This window comes from Geotrypetes seraphini, chromosome 1 (assembly GCF_902459505.1).
Source record: "Geotrypetes seraphini chromosome 1, aGeoSer1.1, whole genome shotgun sequence".
Classification (NCBI taxonomy): domain Eukaryota; kingdom Metazoa; phylum Chordata; class Amphibia; order Gymnophiona; family Dermophiidae; genus Geotrypetes; species Geotrypetes seraphini.
In genome coordinates, this window is record NC_047084.1 from 168,955,958 (window position 1) to 168,972,847 (window position 16,890).

At 39.8% G+C, this 16,890-nt stretch overlaps 1 protein-coding gene across 4 annotated transcripts in view; it reads left to right on the forward strand.

Annotated features, from left to right (window-relative positions):
• Positions 1–16,890, forward strand: part of FNIP2 (folliculin interacting protein 2) — a 122,847-nt gene that overhangs the window by 46,589 nt on the left and 59,368 nt on the right. For 3 of the 4 annotated variants that reach the window (XM_033941472.1, XM_033941454.1, XM_033941479.1), the window contains exons 2-3: positions 10,324–10,450; positions 12,748–12,888. In XM_033941472.1, coding sequence (XP_033797363.1) covers positions 10,324–10,450; positions 12,748–12,888 — 268 coding nt within the window. Of the gene's footprint in view, positions 1–10,319; positions 10,451–12,747; positions 12,889–16,890 lie in introns of all 4 variants that reach the window. The other variant, XM_033941462.1, reaches the window with a different exon arrangement.

The following is a 16,890-nucleotide window of genomic DNA, read 5'->3' on the forward strand; positions in this document are numbered from 1 at the left end:
CCTGTAACTTTGATAAATTGACGTGATTCCACTTGTAATCTCTGATCTTTGTTTAATTGATGTGAACCGCCTAGAACTCCCTGGGTATGGCGGTATACAAGAATAAAGTTATTATTATTATTAGTGCTCGAAGCTAGGCAGGCAATGTCGAATGTATCCCAAACACCTCGTTTGAAAGGCTGAAGCACCTGCTTTGTTCGAGTGCTATCGGACAGGACAATATTTTGGTTTTGCAGGAGAAGGTGTGAAAAGACCTAATAATTTATCTCCCTTTTTCGTTCCTGGATTTTATTTTAGGGAGGTCGAGCTGAGGAAGAAAATGGCTTTAATTTCATACTGAAATATAGGCACATTTAAAAATATATATATATATATTCATGATCGCAGAAAGACCCTGAAGCTGCGCTTTCTACGGTTTTGACGAAGGTCGCTTTGACTTTTAGGGCTCCTTTTACGAAGCCGCGTTAGCGGTTTAACGCGTGTAATAACGCACGTTAATTTGCCAGCCTCCTCTTGAGCAGGCGATAGTTTTTCGACTAGCGTGGGGATTAGCGCATGCTAAAAATATGTGTGCGATAAAGCCGCTAACGCAGCTTCGTAAAACGAGCCCTTAGTTTCACAGTTTGCAGCACCCATAGGATATAAATATAAATATTGCTCTTCTGCTCTTGTTTATACCTCTTTTCCCCCCTTCTCCCTCTCCCTATTCACCAAAACACTATTTACAACACAAACAGTATAAAACAATTTGATTCCATAGCGATGATAATGTTAGGATAAACATGAATGCTTAAACGGTTTTCAGGTGGAGGTGGGGGAGACGAAGAGTGTATCTTGAGTTTAAGACAGCTTGGAAGTAGAGCTGTCCGATTCAGGGAAAAAAAATTTCAATTTGATTTTGCACTGTCTGAACTTAATAAACCTGTCCTATGGGATTTTCAGGATATGCATGAGCAATGTGCATGGCACTGCCTCAGCTGTAATCAAATTTGACAGTTGTCAAATTTCCTCACAAGAGACTCCTAAGAAAATTAAAAAGTTATGGGATAGGGGCAATGTTCTGTTATGGATTAGGAAGCGGTAATTGGACAGAAAACAAAAGGGTAGGGTTAAATGGCCATTTTTTTCAAAATTGGACTGTCTTCCTCCTACTGTAGCTTTGGATTCTGGGGCCTATTTGCAGACTGAGTTTTCTGCTAAGATATTGGGAGTCCTTTTTGATTCCTCTCTCACTTTCAAGGACCAAATAAATTCCCTGGTCAAGAAATGCTTTTTCGGTTTACAAATGCTGAGGAAGATTAGACATCTTTTTCATCATCAACATTTTTCTGTCTTGGTCCAATCAATTATACTATCTCAACTAGATTACTGCAACGCTATCTATCTTGGCATCACAAATATCTGTTTAGTTGAAGTTTTAGATCCCTCCCAGTGCATCCCAGGATGCACCAGGAAGGGGAAGGCCATTCCATTCTGCTGGCAGGAGGGAGTGGGCATCCCTCTTGCTGGATTTCTACAAGATATGGGAGGGAGTTAGGGAGGGGGTGCTTGAGCTGGGGGAAGGGTACCAGACCACCCAGTACTTCTCTTGGGGACTTATTGGTGGGGTGGTAGGAGGGGTTAGAAGAGGGCTCATGGTGTCGTGGGGGTGTGAGCATCCCTCCTGCTGCTGATCTTCGTGGTGGGGGAAGGGGGTTTCGCATCACTGTGATCTTCGCGGGGGGTTTCATGAGCATGGGGATCCAAGTTTCCAAGGCAGGAAGGAGTGCCTCTCTTTTTTCAGGACAGTATGGCAGAGCTGTCAGTAACACAGTTACCGACAGGACCTGTTGGGTTTTCTGTGCATCGTGAAGTGACATTAGGGCAGTGGTTCCCAAACCTGTCCTGGGGGACCCCCAGCCAGTCAGATTTTAAAGATATCCCTAATGAAAATCACTGTGTATCTAATGATCATCACTAAACTAGTTGAACCAGCTTAGCTTCGACGTAATTTTACCGACCTATGTCCTCAAAGGCTTACCGTGTGCTTTTCCGTGCATCCATTGCAGCCTTTGACTCTGCTATGCAAATGACCTCATTAGTATAAAAACGAGGTCTTTAATATTAAAACCAGTCCACCGATCAATGCCCTAATGCAGTGGTTCCCAAACCTGTCCTGGGGGGACGCCCAGCCAGTCAGGTTTTCAAGATATCCCTAATGAATATGCATGAGAGAGATTTGCATATAATGGAAGTGACAGGTATGCAAATGTGTAACACACGTACCACTACTGTGCCCATGAAAAATAAAAAAGAGCTACTGTTGAGGGCGCTTTTTTTTTTTTCTTTTTAAACCATATTTTCTCCTCCAGACCTGTCAGATTTTGGAGCGTTATAAACCGGCACTTCATTTTGTTTAAATCTGGGCATCGATCGAGTGCTCATTTTAATATTGATGAGCTCCTTATCTATTTACATATGATTATCGGAGGCTACTACAAAGCACGGAAAAGACAGTGATTTTCTGTTTTGGGCATCAATAGCTGAAATACTTAGATGTTAAACAGGTTTAAAACTTTTTTTGCATCGATCGTTAAAAGGCACAATGAGTTTTGAGCATATAGGTCTAGGTGGTCTTGCATGCCTCATGCATGCTACCTGAAAAGAAAATGAAAGGGAGTTTAGAAAAACAAAGATTTGGAAAATGATCTTGACAGTTAAAAAGAATAAAAAATATAATTGGATCTAGAATGCAAAATCCAAGGACTACTACTATAATTTAGCCAGGACAAGAACTGGAAAAATAACATGAATATCTAGGAATGTAATCTGAGAAGACTGGAAAGTAGTTGGTGTAATAAAGCAACAAGGAAAGTCGACCATGTGTTTGGTTACATAAAGGTATCAGTCAACAGGAAACAAGATTGGACAAGTTGTGCATACAATTCCAAAGGCAGTGTATACTTACCTTATCTAGCCCCTCTCCACAATAGGGATGTATGTTTTGTATCATTTTATTTACTACATACTGATAGCACAAAGCTAAATACCAGGCGATCTTCACACATGCTCATTCTCTAATCATTTTTCTATATGGTCAGAGCAGACTTGAGCAGGGCGGGAAGTTCTCCACTTCACTCTGTCAAGCTCAAGTTAAATATAAATTTGATTGCCTATCTTAATTCTAAGCAATTATACAAAATATGATTTTGAAAAAGGGGGATTACATGTTTTAAAATACTCAACAAACAAACAAAAGAAAGACTTAATTATAAGGGCAAAACAGACGAACGAGAGACAGAAGGGTGAACTACAAAAGAGTCAAGAAAAGAGAACGAAAAAGGACCAAACAAGAGGGAGAGAAAGGAGTTCCGTTCAGGGCTGCCTGTACAGATACAAGAAAGGAAAACTAATGTCAGTGCTCAAAGGCATCTCTATATAGGAAACATTTAAGAGCTCCTTTAAATTTATCTAAGTTGGATTCCTCCCTAATATAAGGGGATAAAGAGTTCCAGATAAGGGGAGCAGTAACTGCGAAATAAATTCTACGGCGTGTGCAAAATGTCTTAAGAGTGGGGATGAAGAGTAAATTTTGGGCGGAAGATCTGAGCGCTCTAGAGCAGTGGTCTCAAACTCATGGCCCATGGGCCATATGCATCCCACCAGGTACTATTTTGAGGCCCTCAGTATGTTTATCATAATCACAAAAAAAGATGTCTTAAGCTGTTTTTTGCTTTGGACGACTTGTGAGATGGACGTAAATGGACTTGGACGTCCCTTCGATTATGCCCCTCCACGTGAATAGTCCTTAAAATGGAGCAGAGGCTGCATGGCCTAGTGGAGCAGCAATGTGATCCGGGAGAAGAAGAGTTATAGCTTTATCCAGGCTGGTTCCAGAGGGAGAGAAAATCTTCCCTGGTTAGAAATGATTCCACTTCATATTTATAGGGTTGAGACCTGTTCTAAAAATAGAATCCTAGGTCTCTGGACCCAGGATGCATAGCAGTTCAGCCTTTTTCTCTGTTCCCAGGTGGTGTTATGATTGAATTACAATGGCTTAAAAGGATATCCCAATACAGTATTGTTACTGTCTTTACTGGATGTGGTGTGAATCTATGTCTGGGTGGTTTCCCTCTGTTCTAGGCAGATGAGGTCAACTGATCGAATCTTCTTTGAGTAGCTTAAATTGGTGTGAATAGCTTCTGTTGATCTTGCAGATGAGATAAATTTGGTGTGAAGGGCTCTTGTAGTCCAGAGGTGAATTTGGTGTGAAGGGCTTCTGTTTGATCTACATCCTGTTAAAGTTCTGTTTAGCTCTGGTATACACCCTGGTCAGGTACTTTTGTCTTATGTACTTAACATTTTCTGAAGGTGATGGCTCAGTCCTTTCATTTGTGCTCTATTGAATGAGACATTTAACACCTTTCTGAACGGATAACTGTGCTGGATCAAAGACTACATCAGAAAGTCACTTTTAAATCCATCAAATTAATATACTTTAACTCCAAGCAGAATTGTAAAACCATATCATTTTTACTTTAAGTCCCTCAGAATAGATGATCTATTGCAATAATTCAAATTCAAAATTCATAACTTCAATAACGTTAACTATATCGTGCTACATATTTTAACTTCAAGCAGAATTATAAAATCATTTCATGCTACACTTTAATTAAACTCCGAAAAAATTTCACTACAGACTTCAGATGTACTAGGCTATCAATTTGGCAAGCACCAATAATTGTGCATGCTCGTTGGTTTTTCACCTTTTCCTGAGACTCGGTTAAAGATGTATGCTCTCAACCTTTGTATTGGTCTTGTCAGATAGTACCTTTCTGCCACTCCCTGATAACATTTCTCTAATTCTTTATCACTTCCTCCTGATTTTTCAAGCATGAAAGAAAACAGCAGAGGAATTTTTTTTAATTGTTAAACCTCTGTACCTCAGATGAGAAGAGAGAGAAAACCACTTCCTCTCTCTTCTGCCAGAACCTCAGAATGATACTTAACTTCTTTTGCACAGTGTCCTGTTGTTTGCTGACAAGAGCTCTGTCACAGCTGTCACCTTGCACATTAACACTGCATTGCACCTCATATTCCTGTAGCAGGCATATGGCATTCCTTGTGAAATTAAATCATGCCGTATACCAGTGTAGAGGAAATAAATCTGTCGCCAAATGGAGTGTTATCAAGTGAAATCTAAAATCAAGCTTCAAATGTAGTACCTAATCTTTAGTTAACTGCATACTTGATAGTTAATTGACCGCAACCGTATGACATGTGAGGCTAATTTTATAACAGGGCACCTAAGCAAAAAGTCCAATAAAAGAGAGAGAAAAAGCTTTCATCTACTGTAATCATCATACAGATGTACTGGACCATCAGATATTAGATAATGTTAGAATAAATTGTTCATTTTATACCATATCAAACTTTCTTGTCCAGAACTATCTATTTTATTTTTATAAGATTTCAGTTTATTAATTTTACCTTATAATAAAGTAAAAAAGAAATACAGAAACATGATAATTCAATGAGAAACTTTAGGGAATACATATTAACTTTATTAACCATAATATAAAGAAAAATAATAAGAAATCCAAGTAAGGAGAAAAAATTAGGAAACAGCCTGCCCTAATATCAATGAAGAGTTCAAACTCTAGGTTTTTTTTTTTTACACATTTCCTCTCTTTCAGTAATAAAATCTGATAGCTGTTTAGGGTTAAAGAATGAATGATTTATATAAAAAATTATATAATTTATATTAAAAATTATTTGATTTTATGATTGCTTTAGCTATTCATCATATTGCCTCCAGTTGGAAGGATAATTCTAATCTTAACTTTCACGAGTGGTGGAATCACCTCTGTGTCATCAGGAAATATGAGGAAATAATACTGCTAGGTTTGCTAGAATTTGGACCCCTCTTGATGAATTTTGTAAGGACTAAAATGTCAATTCCAACAAACTCCATTATGTATATGACTTGAGATTTTGCAGCTTATTGTACTGTTTTACCCTCATATCATCTTACAAACACAGGGAAATTTCAAAACAAAACTGGCTCCCAATCACAGCACTTTTGATCTCAAAACCAAAAATGCCCAGTGCCTCATTAAGAGTATCTCTAGATCACTGTCCTGCAAACTTTTTGTAATTGCGACACACTAAGCTCGGGGCTGTGGCTGCAGGGCATCCAGAAATGCACGAATGCAGATGCAATGTCATGTGCATGTGTGACATCACGTCGACGTCCGCGCATGTGCGGAGGCGCTGAGCTTGCTATCGCTACGCTAGTGGGGGTGGTAGTGAAGGAGGAGAGGTGCCGGCAAGAAGGAGGGGTGCAGGCTGACTGACTACAGGCACGTCCTGTAAGCAGTCAGCCAGCGCCTGTGCCTCTCCTCCTTGCCGTTGTCTCACGACACTCCTGGAATCTTGCTGCGGCACACAGTTTGCGATATACTGCTCTAGATGGATCAGGAAAAATACAGATCTATACACCCATAAAGTTTGCTTTTGTCCAGAAATTTTATTTTTATCCCAAACTAAATGATTTTAAATTGTAGAACTTTATGATGCAATATCAAACTATACTCGCTTATCTAAGTCAGTAGGGATCCCTTGGTAGACACACATGCAGAGAGAGACACATCATATTACTTACAGGGTCTCTAATTTTTGATTTGGCTCACAAATTTTCAGTAATAGTTCAAGGTAAGTTTTTTTATATTTAGGTTACTCTAGGTGCTTCCTTGTCACCGGAAGGTTTACAGCCTCTTGTACGAGAGCTGACTAAAAAGTATCGAGGACTATCTCTGTATTTTTTTTTCCATGAAGTAGACGTGGTAATGCTGTGCTAGTTTCTGTTGAAGCTCATACACCTCTGAACCTGCAGTTGGACTGCTGTAGTCATTCCTTGTTAGGGTCACAGTGAGAAGAAGAACTTCATACATTTCATCATGGCAGATGTGTCTGTGAGAGTACACCAGAGAGGTTGTGATTTGAATTTGTGTTACACTATGTAAAGAGCGAATATAGGAAACTCTTGAAACAATGAAACCCTGAAAAAAAAAACCATACGGAAAGAAGTTCTCTTCAGATGATGAAGTAAAAAAAATGTCACAGCCGCAGCGCTAAGTGATTGTCGCAAAACAATCTAATGCCATCTTTTGAATTGGTTTTGAAGTGCCAAAAATGTATTGAATGTGAAGAATGCTGTTTGAAAAAGAAAAACATTCAGATTGTTTGATTCTGAATTAAAAAAAAAAAGTCTCGTTCCTTTTCATTCGGTCCTCTGAGGTAATGGAGGCTGAAAACCAAATACCTCTCAAACTTAAGTATCTTAAAGTTTAATCTCAGTTGGACATGTTTTCATCCACTTATAAGAGCTTCAGAACAAGTGCACTGATTCAAACAATAGCTTTTATGAGTCTAGCCTTAGAGAAGTAAACTAAGAGTCCGAACCAGTAGGAAAAATTTAAGGACATCTTCCTACTTATTGCTTCCATTTGCTCTGTCCCTTTTCCTTGTATTTACAAGAACATGTGCTCTGAAACCTATGTACCTACTTTTTTAACCACTGAGTGGAGATAATTTTCAGTCTCACTCCTTGGCAATAGAGAATGGCACTGGGACAGTTTTTTTTCCCCATCCCGTCCCGGTGAGTTTTGTTGCTGTCCTTGTCCCTGCCCCAATCCTGTAAGCTCTACTTTAACTGCACAAGCCTTGGACACTTGATTTTAAAGTGTTTGAGACTTGTGCAGATGAGGACGGAGCTTGCAGGAATGGGGCAGGGACAGGAAAAGAACGCTTGGGGACGGGAAAAAATTTGTTCCCGTGTCATTCTCTACTTGGCATGGTAAATCTCACTCTGTGATGGATCACACTAAGCATCTGTTCTGTTAGTCTCTGAAATTACACTGGCTTTGTCACCGCTAAGGATCCTCTTCCCTCGTCTCACGTCCTTTACAAATTCCAGTACTACTTTAACCTTCCTCAGTTTCACTGTAGTGTTGATGAAGCCCATTTGGATCTGGAGAGTCAATCACAAGTCAAATAATTCTGATAACTTGTCACCAGCTGACACTGTAGATCCAGGTTAAAAAGAATCCCCTCTTTCCCCTTTTTTTGCCAAGCGTAATTTATTTATAACTTCTCTCCTGCCGGAGGTCTCTATAGAGGAGCGAAGACAGCCCATCTGAGCACCTGAATTACGGAGGAGCTGGGTCAGACCGCTCAACCAAGCCCCTTGCCAGCACCTGCAGGAGCCCAAAATGCTACCGCACTGAAAACCGGATCCCGCGAAAGGAAAGAAATACTCATCCGACATCAACAACGAAGGGCAACCGAAGGAGCAGGAACATATGCTGGCAGAAGCAAGGGAGCTCAAGCTCTTGAGGATGAAAACCGCTGTGGAAAGCTGATACTCCTCACAAGTGACTTCGTGGTGGTTTTTTGTTGACATGGGAAAGGAGAAGTAACCAAGTCACAATGGCAAATAGGGAAAGGGACTTGCGGTGAACAGGTATATCCCAGAAGAGGGTGAGGCAGGGATCTGGGGGGTCCCAGGTGTAACCCCTAAAGCTGGTATCGCTCAGCCAGACACCCCTCATCTTGAAATATCCAGGCCTGGACCGAAATCCACAAGCGGAAGCCAGGAGCTGTGAAGAACACATCCATCAGCCTGCGGGAGATAGAGAATACTGGTTGGCCAGGAGGCTGTGCATCCAAGAAGGCTGAGGACAATTCATTTCTGTCTATCTCCACCTGCTGGTTGATGGACGTAATCCCACTAGTCTCTGGATTCATCTGCTGTGACTAAAGGAAAGAAAATTAACAGGTAAGAACATAATTTTTCCTTTTTTGCCAAGCGTAATTTATTTATAACTTCTCTGTCGTTCAGCCACAACAGGAAGAATCATTTTCAGCATGTTTTCTCTGAAGTTTGAACTGTGGGCAGTAATATTTGAAGAACAACATATGCCTGAGCCACTCTGAGATGCATAGCTAAGTCAACAGAGAACAGATGCCCGTTTTTCCAGTGTTTAGCAGCCAATTGTGTTACAGAGCACACACACTGTTGACTTAAGTCCTGAATGGGGAGATAAGGCATGCTTAACTAGATGACAGATTTTATAAGGCAGCAAGGCCTCTTCTGGGGTTGGCATTTTTCCAAGCTGTCACTTACCTACTCTTTCTCTGTGTACGATAAGTAGATATTAGTGAACGTGGTGAACTTCTGTCAGGTTTTGAGATATTAGCTTCAGGATAAAGTTGTTCTGTTTGCTCCCCTCCCCCCCCCCCAAGTTCATCTAGTGAAACTTGCCAAATTGACCTTATGTATCCACCCTACCTTCATATATTTGAGATTTGGGAGAAAAACATTTTTTTTTTCTTGGTTTTGTTAAATTCTCATTGATTTCGGTGCTGCTGCTGCATCTCCTTCCTTGTCTTGCAAAGTATAATGGAATATGAATTTGAAAACACATTACACTGTAATTCTATGCTGTCAAAGAACTTGGCTAGCTAGTGTTTAGTTTTTATGGGTAGAAGATGCCATGTTATTGAATTAAATCCAGTAACTATGTTGAGTTCCAATCCAATCTTTAGTTTTATATACCGATTCATCCCTCACAAGAAGGGCTCAACTCGGTTAACAAGATTTCCTAATTCAAATAAAGAGTAAAGAAAAATTTCTACTCCAAATATTAATTTGGAACAGTTGAATCTATCAGAGATTTCTGGACTAAATGAGTTTTTAACATTTTCCAAAAAGTTGTTAGTTGAGAAAGTAATCTAATCTCCAATGGAAGCTTATTCCAAATTTTTGCAGATAAGAAAGCAAAAAATCAACAAGAATTGGATATAGTTTTAATTCTCATAATGATTGGGAAGCCAAGTGTGTATTTCTGGATACTTCTTGAGTGAGATGGTAAGTAGGAATTGAAAAAGACAGGAATTAAAGGGGAAAAAAATCCCATACAAAATTTTCTGCAGTTTGTAGCCTGTCGTTGTTCTGGCAAGATTTTTGTGTATTGTGTGATGGAGTTGAGTCGTGGCTCAGAGTGCTTAGAGGACCCAATGGAAAATTTAGGATTAGGGAGCAGATTAATTAGGGAAGAGGGATGCAGCAAAGTACAGTACTTTAACACCCAGCTTCATAATAAGTTGTTAAGCGTAGCCTTTTCTTCTCTAGGTATTGCTACTTACGAACAGACACGGGTGCCATGTTCTTGATTTGAAATGATCACTGTCTAGGTTTGGTTCACCCAGTCATCCATACGAGTGTTACTTTCCTTCCCTTCAGCGCTTTGACTGAATAATCTCACTGTGTTCATCCTACAGCTGGCCATGCTCCGAATTTGATCTGAGCTCAATTCGACTGATCGTGTATCAGGATTGTGAAAGGAGGGGCAGACAAGTCTTGTTTGATTCAAAAGCTGTTCGTGAAATTGAGGAAGGAGCCTCACAGGTAGGAAAAATTGATTTCCTTGTAGTAAGTTTATTTTTCGTTAGGTTTTTTTTTTTGTCTGACTTACTGGAAGGACAAGTATTTACAAGGACAAGTGTGTTGGCACTAAAAATGATCTCTCACTCAATGCTATACTCTGGTTCTGGTTCTGTGTGCGTGTCTCATGGTTTTGTGGAGATGTTTTGTTCCTGTTAAGATGGTATTTATTTTATTTTATGCATTTATAACCCGCCTACAACTAAGCAGTTTACAAAGAAATATTCACAATAAATAAAATACAACAACATCTGACAAACTATAAATGTGTGAACTGGAATGTTTTTTAGGCAATCAAATTTTCTTCATCACACAGCCAGGAAGTAGATTTGGTTATTCTGGCTTCAGAAAATCAGTGAAATTCATAACTCAGCTTCCAGGGCTCATTCTATTTCCTTTCCAGGTTGTCTATTTTTTTTTTAAGCCTGTTTCCAAGAAAGATATGGCTATGCAGGTCTTCCATTTTTACCTCTGTGTTTTGGAAGTCTCAGGACTTGCTATTCTGCTTGTTCTTGGAGAAAGCCAAATGCTTGCTTACATGTAGCAGACCTCTGTGCATAGCTGGATAGAACTCCTTACATACCAACCCCTTGAAGATTGTTAACAAGACTAAGAATAGATATAATGCCCCTGTATCGTTCCATGGTGCGACTTCACCTCGAGTATTGTAGCTCTGTTCTAGTCTCCTTATCTCAAGAAAGATATAGCGGCACTAGAAAAGTTTACAAAGAAGAGTGAACCAAGATGATAAAGGAGATGGAACTCCTCTCGTAATGAGGAAAGACTGAAAAGGTTAGGGCTCTTCAGCTTTGGAAAAGAGATGGCTGATGGGAGATCTGATTGAAGGTCTACAAAATCCTGAGTGGAGTAGAATGGGCACAAGTGGATCGATTTTCACTCTTTCAAAAATTACAGACTATTGGACCACACAATGAAGTTACAGGGAAATACTTTTAAAAACCAATAGGGGGAAATATTATTTCACTCAGAGAATAGTTAAAGCTCTGGAATGCATTGCCAGAAGTTGTGGTAAGAGCGGATAGTGTAAGCTGGTTTTTAGAAAAGTTTGGGACAGTTTTCCTGGAGGAAAAGTCCATAGTCTCTTATTGAGAAAGACATGGGGGAAGCCACTGCTTGCCCTGGATTGGTAGCATGGAATAATTGCTACTCCTTGGGATTTTGGCCAGGTACTTGGGACCTGGATTGGCTACCATAAGAACGGGGTACTGGCTTAATGGACCATTGGTCTGACCCAGTAAGGCTATTCTTATGTTCTTAATAGTAACATGAAAGGGTCTTTGTGCAACAATGCAGGGAGGAATGTGCAGTCGATCTAAGAAAAGCTTCTAGAAATGTCCTGTTGTCCTTGGGAAAACACCTGCTACAGTTAAATAACTTCATATTTTTAGCATTATCAGTTCCATTGCTTGGTCTTCACTGTGAGGAAAGAGCTATGGTATCAGCAGATATCTGAGAACTTGATGTATTGATGCCACTGTATAAGACTTTGTCGAGACCTCATTTAGAATATTGTGTACAATTCTGGAGGCCGCACTTTAAAAACACATATAAAAAGGAAGGAGTCAGGTCCAGAGGAAGGCTACCAAAATGGTGTGTGGTCTTCATCATAAGGCATATGGATACAGACTTAAAGATCTCAATCTGTATACTTTGGAGGAAGGGCAGGAGAGGGGAGATATGATAGAGATGTTTAAATATCTATATAATGTAAATGTGCATGAATCAAGTCTTTCATGTCAAAGGAAACTCTGGCAACAAGAGGGCAATTGGATGAAGTTAAGAGGTGATAGGCTCCGGAGTAATCTAAGGAAATACCTTTTTATAGAAAGGGTGGTAGATGCATGGAACAGTCACCCAGAAGAGGTGGTGGAGCCAGAGACTGTGTCTGAATTCAAGAGGCCCTGAGATAGGCACCTGGGTTCTCTCAGAGAGAGAAAGAGATAATGGTTACTGCGGATGGGGAGACTATATGGGCCATTTGGCCTTTATCTGCCATAATGTTTCTATGTTTGATATAGACTGGGAACTATATGATGAGGAGAGCTACATGGAAGAAAAATTTATTCAATAAAAAAAAGGGCTGTGTTAATTTATCACATAGATTTACCTTTCAGTGCTTGCAGATGTTGATATTTTTAATTTTAAGCCTGACAAGTATGTTCATTGTGAAGGTGCTAGATTTGACCTCAGCTAGCAAACAAGACTCATGTTACCTTTTTGTCAACCTGTTTTTAACGTAGAAATTATTGGAGGATGTGCAAGTGAAGACATTGGCGAAATGCTGCCAGACTAGCAGCAGTGGAACATGCACCATCTCTTCCCATGGTGTGTTGTCATCTGGCTGTACCCAGCATGCCAAAGAACCACCCCCCAAGTACCAGGTAAGGTGAACACTTGAAGGTCTGAAAATGAGCAGTATATTTGCAGCTTGATTTTTTTTTTTTTTTTAATAAATATCTCATTCTTTTTATCCTCTCAAAGATCTTACTACACTTTGTACATACTATAAGATGTTAACCTCTTCAAGGAGGATTTTCTATGTAGCCCTCAAGGCCAATAATATGTTCCTAAAATCTTCTTTCCATTTAAAAGGTCTACGTGATGTAAATGCACATTAGTCAAGTCTCTTTCATTTGAAAGGAAGATCTGGAATGAGAGGGTATAGGATGAAGTTAAGAGGTGATAGGCTCAGGAGTAATCTAAGGAAATACTATTTTACAGAAAGGGTGGCAGATGCATGGAACAGTCTCCTGGAAGAGGTGGTGGAGACAGAGACTGTGTATGAATTTAAGAAAGCCTGGGATGGGCATATGGGATTCTCTTAGAGGAAGAGAGTAATGGTTAGTGTGGATGGCCAGACTGGATGGGCCATTTGGTCTTTATCTGCCATCTTGTTTTCTATGTTTATTCTCCCCGTCTAAGAAAATGTAGTAGATTTTGCCCAGCACCAACATTGGTCCTATATTTTCCCAGATCACTTCTGGAAACCTGTTGGCATTATGTTGGCCACCCTCCAGTCTTCCAGTATCACACTGGATTTTAAAGATAAATTACAAATTATAAGAATAGCTCTGCAAGTTCATTTTTCAATTCTATCAGTACTCTGGTATGTATACCATCAAATCCAGGTGATTGATATTGTTCAGTTTGCCAAATTGAAACAAAGCTCTATGACACCAGAAGATACAATGGGACAGTTTCTCTGACTCATCAGCATTGAATACTATTTCTAGTACCAGTATCTTCCCCACATCTTCCTTGGTGAAGACCAAAGCAAAGAATTAATTTAATCTCTCCACTGTGGTCTTGTCTTCAGCAAGTGCCCTTTTTACCCCTCCAGTGCATTTCATCACTATCCACATTTGCCTATTTTAATCTGATACCTTAGGACCCCTGAGGAAGATGGTTAAGTTGAAACATGACCCGTGCTGAGTCCACACTTTCCAAGTCAGTGTGGATTTTGGAGATTGTATATATATTTACATCTATACATTAAACTCAATAAAATCCCAGCATCCCGAACATCAGCTCCGTAGTTTCCTTCTTTTGTTTTTGGTTGCACCTTTTACCCCTCATCATATAGTGATCCAACTAATTTATTTTCCCCACCTCTTATTTCTAATAATACCTAAAAAGTTTTACTATACGAAAAGGGTGGTAGATGCGCGAACAGTCTCCAGAAGAGGTGGTGGAAACAGAGACTGTGTCTGAATTCAAGAGGGCCTGGGATAGGCACATGGGATCTCATAGAGAGAAAGAGATAAATGGTTACTGTGGATGGGCAGACTAGATGGGCCCATTTGGCTTTTATCTGCTGTCATGTTTCTATGTGGTTTTTGTCTCCAATGCAGTCTTCTTTATTTGCTTTCCTTACTAGTCCCTTGCATTTGAAAATGCCGTTCCATTATGCTCTTATCCTATTTTTAGTCAGATCCTTCTTCCACTTTATGAAGGATTTTCTTTTAGCTCTAATAGCTTCCTTCACTTGTTAACCATGCCAGCTGCCATTTAGTATTCCATCCTCCTTTTTTAATACATTGAGTATATCTGGTCTGGGCTTCCATGATGTTCTTTTTGAATGACATCCATGTCTGATGCAAATTTTTGACCTTGGCAGCTGCTCTAATTTTCTTTTTTTAACAATCTCCTCATGTTATCATAGTCTCCTTTTTTTTAAAGGCTAAGTATGGTCTTATGTTCCTGGCTGTTATGCAAGTTACTTACAAAAATTCAACTTGTACTCTTGAAGATTCTGATATGCTACAGCCCTCTCGATAGGAGATGGAATCTGCCTCAGTGACAACTCTGGTTGGGCTTAGCTATTCACATTGTTCAACCTGTAAAGTTATAGTTATCTAATGTATTGCGCCTAAGAATACTGCAGTCGGCTGTCTTTTGTTCTAGTGTGTTTGTTGCCATTATGCTTTTGTAGCATGAAAGGACTGCGAGGTGGACTGTTCTCTCCATGCTACAATGCTTTTACCAATATTTTGAGCTTGAATTTGTTACAGCATTTGGCATGTTGTGTGCACTGGTTACAGTTAGATAATTGTGTATGTTTTTGGGTTACTTCTTGTGTTTAGGTTGTTATGTCTCTGATTGCTTGGTATTTGATTGGGAAGGTTTGAGTGTTGTGTGGATTAGTTGAGGTTTTTGAGGTACTATGTTTGGGTAGGGTATATATGCTGGGTTGTTGGTCTGTGTAGGTTATAGGATCTGGGAGGGAGTTCAATTTTACTAGGCTGATCATAGCACTTATATATGTTAGTAGGTTAGATGGTGGTTGCTGTTTTTGTTTGGGATGGGGCTGAGTAGGAAGAGGGGAAAGTTATGATCTCTTTAACAGTGGGAAGTTAGTGATGCTTCTAAAGTATCATTTTTAAATTCTATGTTTGAGGACTCTGCTCGTTTTCATTTTAAGGTTCTATTCCTTAATGTTAAAACAGAGCTGCCCAAATTGTAGATAAGAACCTCAATTGACCTAGATGAGCTTTCTATAGATTGTCAGCTTCACTCTTTGCTGGATCTTTCTCCTTTTGCATGCCCAAAAGAGCCTCTCCCCTTATGTGATTAATAACTCGACAGTCCTTCCAGGGAGTCCTCTCTATGCTCAAGACAAAATCATTGAAATCAAATGTCAGTGCCTCAAATATTAGTTCATCAAGTCCAATTCATACAAAATGAGGGCAGTCCAAGTCCTGAGTAAATTCCTCCTGCCTAGGAGCTCCCCTTTCCTCCCCAAAGGGAATTTAGTTTACAAATGCAAATCATTGTGAAAATCTCCCTTTTTCCAGGTTTCAGCTCATACCAGATCAATTATTTGTCAATTCTCAAGAAGAAAAGGAATTGGGTATATTTCTCTTTTGCCATATGAAGCTGAACTGAGGCTTTTTTCTCCACTTCTTTTTCTTTTCTCTCTCTGGTTGTGAGTGAGTGTAGTGTGTGTGGTGGATGGGAAGGCCTTGCAGTGTCCCAAAGACCCCTGGTTGTTCCGTATAGGGCATAAATTGATGTAGTTTTGGATTGTATATGTCCCTTTCCGAGGAGGTTTGAGTGGTATATTTATCTTCCCCATCACCCTTACTCGGGATAATTGGACAACAGCACTCCTCAGGCATGGTTTTCCATGCAAAAGGGTCTATCCTACCTCCCACTGTTTCAGTACCAAGCAATAAGGATAGTGAGAGTCCTTATGTCTGATCCATATCCTGAGATTCCTCTGTGGGTTATGCATCATACCACTCCATATCCTCGAGCTCAGGCTGTTTGTAGCAGGTTCCAAGGGTACCTTCATCTCCATAGGGGATCTCCTCCCCCCTTGAGACACTTCCTCAAAGGGCTCATGTTGTCGCCCCCCCCCCCTCTGAATCCATGGGGGTTCATCCTTATTGGGACTTCTATACATGGCTGGGGTATTTGGGTCCAACCTTGGCAAAGGAACTAGGTCCTTCCTCTTTTCTTTCTCACTATGAGGTGCATTGTTACTCTGCCCTCTAGGGAGTCACAACAATGTTATTTGCTCAATTATGGGGCCACAACCACAAAAAGATTGGCAGGCCCATATTAAAGGTCTAAACACTCAAGTACAGGGAATTGCTGATTTATCTTAAAGTGTGATGCTGATAAGATGATAATTTTCAGCTGTCAAATAAAACGGTTCACTGTAAGTGTGTTTTCTTTTCCAATTGCTGGAGAAAAATGGGTTTGTCGTATTGAGGAAATCTCTTATAACAAAATTGATGAAGAAAAGAAATGGTTTGTATTCAAACTAAACAAATTCACTCATCTCTTTCTTCTTCTAATTATTCAAATAAATATTTCTTTTTTTTCTTTTATACAAACACCTCATTTGACATCCCACATTCAATTGAAAATACTATAAG